Source organism: Lentinula edodes, assembly GCF_021015755.1.
Source record: "Lentinula edodes strain Le(Bin) 0899 ss11 chromosome Unknown C8R40scaffold_35, whole genome shotgun sequence".
Classification (NCBI taxonomy): domain Eukaryota; kingdom Fungi; phylum Basidiomycota; class Agaricomycetes; order Agaricales; family Omphalotaceae; genus Lentinula; species Lentinula edodes.
The window spans coordinates 213,376-222,160 of record NW_025764341.1 but is presented as its reverse complement, the minus strand read 5'-3'; the positions used below and the strand labels follow the sequence as shown (position 1 = coordinate 222,160).

The window sequence follows — 8,785 nt, the reverse complement described above, 5'->3', positions numbered from 1 at the left end:
ATGGCCATCAGGATATCAAGGCAGAGATGTCAATCGAATGGTTGGAAGAGCTGGAAACTTCGATTGGGAATATTGAGGCCAAGGTAGCATCATGTGTAACCGTAAATTCAGTGATATTGACGGTCACAGGCTGGAATTCCAAAACCGTCCCTGTACAAAGATTCGGTGAAGAAGCTTGCGTCAATGCTCCGAAATATCCTTGTTCATATCATTATATATGAGCATGATGCTGCACCTTAATCCAGAAGAGGGGAAATGTTGGTCCATCTTGGAGATAGATTGAAGCAATTTGACCAGTATGTGCATTTGATGTGGTGTATCGTTGCTCAAGCGGAGCAAGTACTGACTGAAAATATAGGACTGTGACCAAGTGCGAACGGTTCGTGGACATGCTGAGTGGGAGGAGTCTAGCCGCGGCAATCATATTGAGAGGATTCGACATGAAGATGATCAATGTGCTCCACGAAGAAATAAAAATGAGGGAACAGGATTTAGAGGTGAATCACTGTTCAGGCTGAAATCTTGAGTAGGCTGAAAGTCGAGACGGGCATTCGTAAACCTAGAGAGGCATTACTCGTCTCAAAATTCGTTGGAACACCTATCTTCAGCCTAGGCAAAATCTACTCAGCGATAGGGAACAAACTGAAAGCCAGCTTGAACAAAGGTCAGGAACAACGAGCTGGAACTCACTTTCGCCTCGTACTCGACCCGCATTCGCCACCCAGTCCTCACCATCGAGGAACACTACAATCCAGCCGTCTCCGCCGCCGTCCCCAGCGCCCATCACCATATCATCGACGACACCGACGAATACGACTATTACCCCAACAGCTACTCTTTCCCATGCCCTGGTCGACGATTCTTCGTTTAACAACGCTGGAAACGACATGCATAACACAACAATAAACGATCACTCACGGTGGACAGGGACCACAAATATCTATGGGATGACAGTGGTACATAACCACTTTCGGAATGAGTAGAACGAGGATTGCAGGAGGTTGATGATCTTAAACCACCACAACCAATCAGGCACTTATATTAGTGATCCCCCATTGCATTCGATAAGGCGACAAAGAACTCATATTGAGTTCTTCCTCCCCACACAGGAGGACACTTCCAAAGGGAGTGAACATCAAATCAACTGATGTTAACTGCTTTAAACAAGCAGACATGAGTGAACACTCATGCTTAGTGCGTAACCTTGCATAACCCCCCCAGCTTAGCCTCAGATAACTGTATTACAGACTGGCCAGTGATCAATACGGAGTTTATAAACATAATTCCAGCAACCCACCCCAACCAACATGAGCCCAATATGAATGTCTGGAGTGAAACTGACTACCTCCAAATATTTGCAACATGCTGAGTACATGAAGTGCTGAATATAAAGAGGAACACTGACCACAGAGAATAACCAGTTCACTGTGAAACTGGGCAGGAACCCATCTGTGCAGTACATTTTAACCTAAGTCAGTAACTAACTTAAAGCCACAGGGTACCAAGCACTGTCAAACCAGACAAATTTGACACAGAGAACAATATCAACAAGAAAACCAAGTGGGACACCTCACAGTCTGCTCAACAATTGCCAGGTCACTCTTCTCCCTCTGTTGGAGACAAGTAGTATGGAACTGAGGCATGACAAAGAATGATGACAGCACAGTGACAAGGCACAAGAAACAAGCTCAAAGCACAGGTAAGGGAAATAGTGATCTCAAACAACAGTGGGATGGTGTCAGAGGCCAATCACACCAACAATCTAGTTGCCCAATAACCAAGTTAGATAAGGAGCAGTATATAGGGAAATACAAATATTTGCCTAGTTGCCCAATGACCAAGAGGTTAAGATGGGGAACAGCTATCTATAGGATGCTTGATCTAGTCGGCACCCACTTCTGGTGGCCAACATGACACTTATTTATAGAAAAGTATTTAGAAGAATGCAAAACCTGTGCATGCATGAAGATGCAATGATACTCACAAGCTGTAACCCAACCACTGAATATACCATCAGGTCTATGGGAGGAGTGTCATGAAGTGGCAAAGGCATAGTGAATAACAGAGCAAGAAAGCGGAGTGACTAAGCAGAGCAGCGAGGCGGAGCAACTGAGCGAGGCAGCAAGGCAGAGCAACTTGTCAAGTCCATGCCTCGGGCTTCCATTCCGCCGCTCGGTACTCCGAAGATCCACTCCTTATTGTAATCTCTTCTTATTGTTCTTTCTCGCTACACATACCCTTTCGTTCTAGTCTCTCCTTATTGTCTTTTACTTTACCCTGCAGGACTACACGTATAACTCCTAGTAGCTAGCCTGGCACTCCGCACCGCTGCGCCGCTCCGTAGATATAAATACTGCTTGTACGCTACTGTAGTTCCTCAGTTTAATTATCGACTTAGATTCCCTCCTTAACTCTGTGCTCCTCTAAGTCTTCAGGCTCATCGCCTTGAAGTACTCACTACTATAACCTTAGGACTTAGACGTCCTCTGGTTTGCTCCTCGTCACCGGCGCTACCGCTAACGAGCTTGCCTCATTTTTGTGTGAAAGAGAAAGGAAGGAATCTAATGGGCACTCCAACCAACCAATCTAATACACAATATGCGAGTTCACTGCTATCAAATTTATTTAATAGCAAGGGGTAGCGTTGGCAAAGGTTCCGCAAAGCTTTGATCAATCAATTTGAATCGTTCTAAGGATTCGATATATTCCTTTGATCAAGGTAGATTTAGCACGATTTGTGCCTTGGTTTGTATTGATTTGGGTATATCAAGAATTGGGGGTTTGAATCAAAGTAAATTGAAACCGAAACACACAGACCCCTACAGAGGGCTAGAACTATGTGCTGGCACAACCACACAGCGTGATTTGCCCTTAAGACCAACGACTGATCCTAAGTTCGAAGAATACCCAACAACTGGATAGACTTCTCGCAGTCACAAGGAGCAGAACACGACGTTCCTATACTCACAAGTGCCAGGCCCGAATGGCTGCTAGCGAAGAGGTTTCAGTCTGGCGGGAGTGTGTCTTTCCTTTTTACGGATTAGCACTGCAACGTCGTCCCAAAATCACTTGTATTCCAGATACATCGGATCGCTATTTATACATACAGAATATAGAGTTGCATAGTACAATTAATTTAATACAATCAACGTTCGGAACCGCAAGGAAACTTCTACACTCAGTCAGATACCATTTAATTTGAATCTACATGTCCTTATTTGGTCCATATTGGTTCCAAGATTCTAGTATACCTCCAAACATAGGCAGGTACTTCAATATTCATTTAATTTAATTGTTTTTTGGAGGATGACTCAAATGGTGTTCAACTGTCATTGCTGTTCAACACTTACTTCGATCGTTTGTCACCTCGTCCGGAGGCAAATCAGCTCTCCTCGATTCTAATCCTATCAATCTGATTCATCTGGATTAAACTAATTGCTTCTCTCTTTCAATAGACACCCATTGTGCCTATACTCAATCAAGGGAGTTACGCATAGTATTCATTTAATTGCATTCTTCAATATTTTCTACGTCAGGACTCTTTGACATTCATTTGATATGTCTTCGGAGCCTCGCAGTCTTTCGATCGTTCTTCTAGTCATTTTACTCAACCATGCAACTTGATTGGTCTATTAGACTAAATCGCAGTCTTTTAGATTAATGCATGATCTCGTTCTAGAAGGAGTATTTGATAATTCCTGAGTTCTAGAAAGTCATTTCGAGTCAATCCTCGGTTCATGGTCACTTGAGTAAGTTCTTCCAAACTCCTGCCAGTGTAAGGTCCAATAAGAATACCCTTGGTATGTCATACGTGAATGGTCATCCTTCGGATGTAGTCCGAGTCTGGTATAATCCTGCTTGACAAACAGGTAGACTGCTATCCGTAGGTAGTATCGGGGATGGGTAAACTGACCAACTTGTGGTAGTATGGGTATATGGTCCCTTCAACTTATTAGACTGATTCAGTATTGACTTTGACTGTCAATCTGGGTCTCAATTACAGTCCTCTCGATACAAATCTATACGTGAAAATTTCACAATTCACAGCATAGACGTCTAGCCAAAATTTAGGTGTGTCACCGAGGACAGGAATGACCTAGTAGTGGCTGGGATTGCGAGATATGACCCTTGAAGGGACTCCTAGAAGGTCCAGGGAGGTCCCTAGGATGTGACAAGGGAAGGTCGAATTAACGGGGACCGGTAGACATAAAAGCACTATGTAGTATGGATTGTACTAGCTAGGAACATCAACATAGGATCATTGTAGATCATAGTTGATGGGGGTCTCAAATGTGTGAGCCCGGGAAGGAGGTCCCAGGAAGTGGGGTAGCGGCAGACGTCCTCGAGTGGTGAAGGTAGTAATGGAGAAGCAGTATGTAGTTTGACATTACCTAGATCGAGGTCCCAGAACTTGTAGAGCAGTTGGGGAGCTTGAGAAGGCTTGGGGAAGGTCGGCTCACCAAAACGGTAGACATTGGGGAGCTTGAAGACTCACTTGGGTTGCTTAGATGTGAAGTAGAAGTGTATATTGGATCGTTTAGACAAGAGTAGAGTAAAGAGAAATCCATATGGTTAGCAGGTACAAAGGGACAGGGACTGGACCTATGCAAAAGGGTGTGTGTTCAAAATATACCAAGCTGCCGCTTGGGAACATTGTGAGGCTACTTAAATAGGTATGGGAAGTGAACAAGGGAACATGAGGCAGTAATCGAGATTAATACTTAATGGAGTTGGTGATAGGGAGGTTCCATACGTGTGTTGGGGAAGCCTTCTTCAGGGCGTTTGGATAATGGGAAGGGTTATAGAAAGGATGTTAGGGGAAGCTAATAGATGGAGGAGGTAGTGGGAGGTGTTACGGGTGCACTTGGGGAGCTAGGAGTCAGAGAGAATACGGGATAGGGCATGACAGCAAGAATACAGGAGGGAGGGAATAGAAAATGAGACAAAGCTACAATGAGCAAATCAATTATATTGCACAAGAAGTATACAGCAAGAACCTGAAGAATGAGTAAAGAGTGAATGAGATAGATAAGAGGAAGAAAATGAGCAAAGAGGAGAGGCGCTTAACGTGTGAAAAAATGCACGGGCGCTTGGCAAAGGACCTAGCAAGCAAGGTGATATGGAACGAAACCTGCGGTCAATTATCACAGTCCGAGAAAAACCTAGCCAAGCAAGGCGATGTCTTTTGAAACTGTCGATATTACGGTCGGAAATTCGACCCAAACTGTATCTATAAATGTAAGAGCTTGAAAGCTTTCATTAATCTAGCTTTTAGCAATCTTTTTAGATGTCGTTATGGGCCCGAGATGACAATCCTGGATGGCGCGCCTTAATAGAGGCATACTTCGGCCAGCGTAGTACTCTAAATTCCCTCAAAACCAGGGAGCGACCAGTTCTCGAGATCCCGATTGCAGAAGAGTTCGATCTTCCCCAGAAAATCCTTATTCGCTCAGAGCTGCAAACGATGTATAAAAGAGTCAGTGCGCTGTATCGGACCAAAGCGAAGGCCGGTGCAATTATCAGTGGGCAGCCTGGTTGTGGTTCGTTTTTTACAAGTCTGTTCAATGCTTCGAGACTGATGACTCGCAGGTAAATCGACCTCAATAGCTTACTTTTTGGTGGAACAACTCGCCGATAAACGGCCCGTCTACGTGATGGACAAAAGCGATCAGGTCTACTTCATAACTAACATGGGTACTTGGGTTAGCTCGGCTGACGCTCTTCGCACGCATTTGGAATTCCCAATGCGACGAAGACAACATCGCCCTTGGGTTCTAATAGATTCGAAGTCATCAAAGGTTGAACCCAAGAGGCTAGTCTTGAACGCTAGTTTCGCTGTATATGTCCCGTCCCCTGCCCTTGAATGGTATAAAGATTGGATGGTTGAGCACGGAATACCTATATATTTCTTGAATCCGTGGGTTCCGTCAGATCTACGAAAATGGTAATGTCAAACTTGTCGCTGATCAAAATACTAAGCTTCTTATAGTCTTCCACTCATTCTCGAATCCCTCTTTTCCCGAGTACAACCTCACAATCAAGAAGTCGAAGAGCAGGAAGAAATCTGTTAGAGAAGAATCCGTACGCTCTGTCCTCATCCAGCCTTTCTGACTTATTTATCTATGCGTACTTTTTCTTCTACTCGTTGCTGCTTACATACTCTACGATCGAGTACTTATACAGACGCTCCTATTTCACAGCTTTCCCTCAGTTGTTCTCTACTACAACTGAGGGTAAGTCACACTCATATTTAAGTTAATTATCCATACTGATCCTGTAGTAGTATTCGTTATCCTACAGGTACATTTATTGAATATATCAGTTGTTCTCTACTACAACTGAGGTATTCGTTATCCTACAGATTATGAGACTGGTTCCCAACAAGCTAAATAGATAAAACCAGAATCGTACTATGTCTTCATTAACCGGAAACCAAACAGCAACCCTTCCTACATTCCCGGAATCGTCTCAGCTGTCCGGACAGGATACTTGGAAGGCGTTCAAAGATAGGGTCGAGCTGAACGTTGAGTTTAGGGGCCTCAAGGGTTATCTCCATGGCACCATCCCTAAACCAAGTCCAGCAACCTATGTCTATACGTCCATCACTCCCTCATTCCCTAGCAGTCTACATCCATCCCCAGAAGAATGGAACCAGCGTGAGCGCTTGGTAGCCGCAATGATTTATCTCAATTGCACTGATCCCATCGGGGTCGGTATCGACCGAGACAACCTTGCGCATGTCACCTATGCATTCCTAATCAACAAATACGAGAGTCGTGATGAAGAGCTGATTCTTCTCGCCGACACTGCCCTCCGCGAACAGAAGTATGACCCCATGACGACTACCATGGAAGACCACGAAAAGAAGATGAACAATCTTCTCAAGAGGCTCCGTAACTTGGGTGGTGCTGTGGATGACTTCCAGTATCGCCTCATTGTCATTAAATCCATGCCGAAAGAATGGAAGGAGAACGTATTGAACGTTCCTGGCCGCACAAGCTCTGAGGCCTTCACCTATCTCAAGCACCTCTACATCAACAAGGTGGAACCAGTTGATGATGAGGACCAGCGCATCCAGAAGAAAGTAGCAGCGCTGGTTGCCCAGCACATCGCAGCACACCCTGTCATCGCGAGCGCTGTACAGCGCCGAAATCGACCAGTCTGCACCAACCCTTCCTGTCCTAGGAAGCTTGGTCACTCCATCGAGAACTGTTGGGCAAAAGGTGGAGGTGGAGAAGGTAATGCCCCAAAGAGCTGGAAGGACAAGTACGAAAATCGCACCGCCGCATCCAGCTCAACCACTACTGCCTCTAGCGCGGTAACGAGCTTGCCTCGTTTTTGTGTGAAAGAGAAAGGAAGGAATCTAATGGGCACTCCAACCAACCAATCTAATACACAATATGCGAGTTCACTGCTATCAAATTTATTTAATAGCAAGGGGTAGCGTTGGCAAAGGTTCCGCAAAGCTTTGAGAGCTAAGCACGAAGCTTTGATCAATCAATTTGAATCGTTCTAAGGGTTCGATATATTCCTTTGATCAAGGTAGATTCAGCACGATTTGTGCTTTGGTTTGTATTGATTTGGGTATATCAAGAATTGGGGGTTTGAATCAAAGTAAATTAAAACCGAAACACACAGACCCCTACGGAGGGCTAGAACTATGTGCTGGCACAACCACACAGCGTGATTTGCCCTTAAGACCAACGACTGATCCTAAGTTCGAAGAATACCCAACAACTGGATATACTTCTCGCAGTCACAAGGAGCAGAACACGACGTTCCTATACTCACAAGTGCCGGGCCCGAATGGCTGCTAGCGAAGAGGTTTCAGTCTGGCGGGAGTGTGTCTTTCCTTTTTACGGATTAGCACTGCAACGTCGTCCCAAAATCACTTGTATTCCAGATACATCGGATCGCTATTTATACATACAGAATATAGAGTCGCATAGTACAATTAATTTAATACAATAAACGTTCGGAACCGCAAGGAAACTTCTACACTCAGTCAGATACCATTTAATTTGAATCTACATGTCCTTATTTGGTCCATATTGGTTCCAAGATTCTAGTATACCCCCAAACATGGGTAGGTACTTCAATATTCATTTAATTTAATTGTTTTTAGAGAATGACTCGAGTAGTATTCAACTGTCATTGCTGTTCAACACTTACTTTGATCGTTTGTCATCTCGTCCGGAGGCAAATCAACTCTCCTCGATTCTAATCCTATCAATCTGATTCATCTGGATTAAACTAATTGCTTCTCTCTTTCAACAGACACCCATTGTGCCTATACTCTATCAAGGGAGTTACGCATAGTATTCATTTAATTGCATTCTTCAATGTTTTCTACGTCAGGACTCTTTGACATTCATTTGATATGTCTTCGGAGCCTCGCAGTCTTTCGATCGTTCTTCTAGTCATTTTACTCAACCATGCAACTTGATTGGTCTATTAGACTAAATCACAGTCCTTTAGATTAATGCATGATCTTGTTCTAGAAGGAGTATTTGATAATTCCTGAGTTCTAGAAAGTCATTTCGAGTCAATCCTCGGTTCATGGTCACTTGAGTAAGTTCTTCCAAACTCCTGCCAGTGTAAGGTCCAATAAGAATACCCTTGGTATGTCATACGTGAATGGTCATCCTTCGGATGTAGTCCGAGTCTGGTATAATCCTGCTTGACAAACAGGTAGACTGCTATCCGTAGGTAGTATCGGGGATGGGTAAACTGACCAACTTGTGGTAGTATGGGTATATGGTCCCTTCAACTTGTTAGACTGATT

The 8,785-nt window shown here is 44.2% G+C and overlaps 2 protein-coding genes across 2 annotated transcripts; both read left to right on the top strand.

Moving 5' to 3' along the window:
- The first annotated feature begins 63 nt into the window (after window positions 1-63).
- C8R40DRAFT_532103 (uncharacterized protein) lies at window positions 64-1,283 on the top strand. The gene is made up of 5 exons (XM_046235363.1): window positions 64-83; window positions 161-296; window positions 359-497; window positions 564-1,194; window positions 1,248-1,283. Exons 2-4 carry the CDS (start codon window positions 256-258, stop codon window positions 981-983), a joined length of 600 nt encoding a protein of 199 aa, XP_046082874.1. The 5' UTR covers window positions 64-83; window positions 161-255; the 3' UTR covers window positions 984-1,194; window positions 1,248-1,283.
- Window positions 1,284-5,287: 4,004 nt separating this feature from the next.
- C8R40DRAFT_1072215 (uncharacterized protein) lies at window positions 5,288-6,071 on the top strand (the record flags this gene model as incomplete). The annotated part of the gene is made up of 3 exons (XM_046226435.1): window positions 5,288-5,540; window positions 5,590-5,944; window positions 5,990-6,071. 3 exons carry the CDS (start codon window positions 5,288-5,290, stop codon window positions 6,069-6,071), a joined length of 690 nt encoding a protein of 229 aa, XP_046082873.1.
- Between the last annotated feature and the right edge of the window lie 2,714 nt (window positions 6,072-8,785).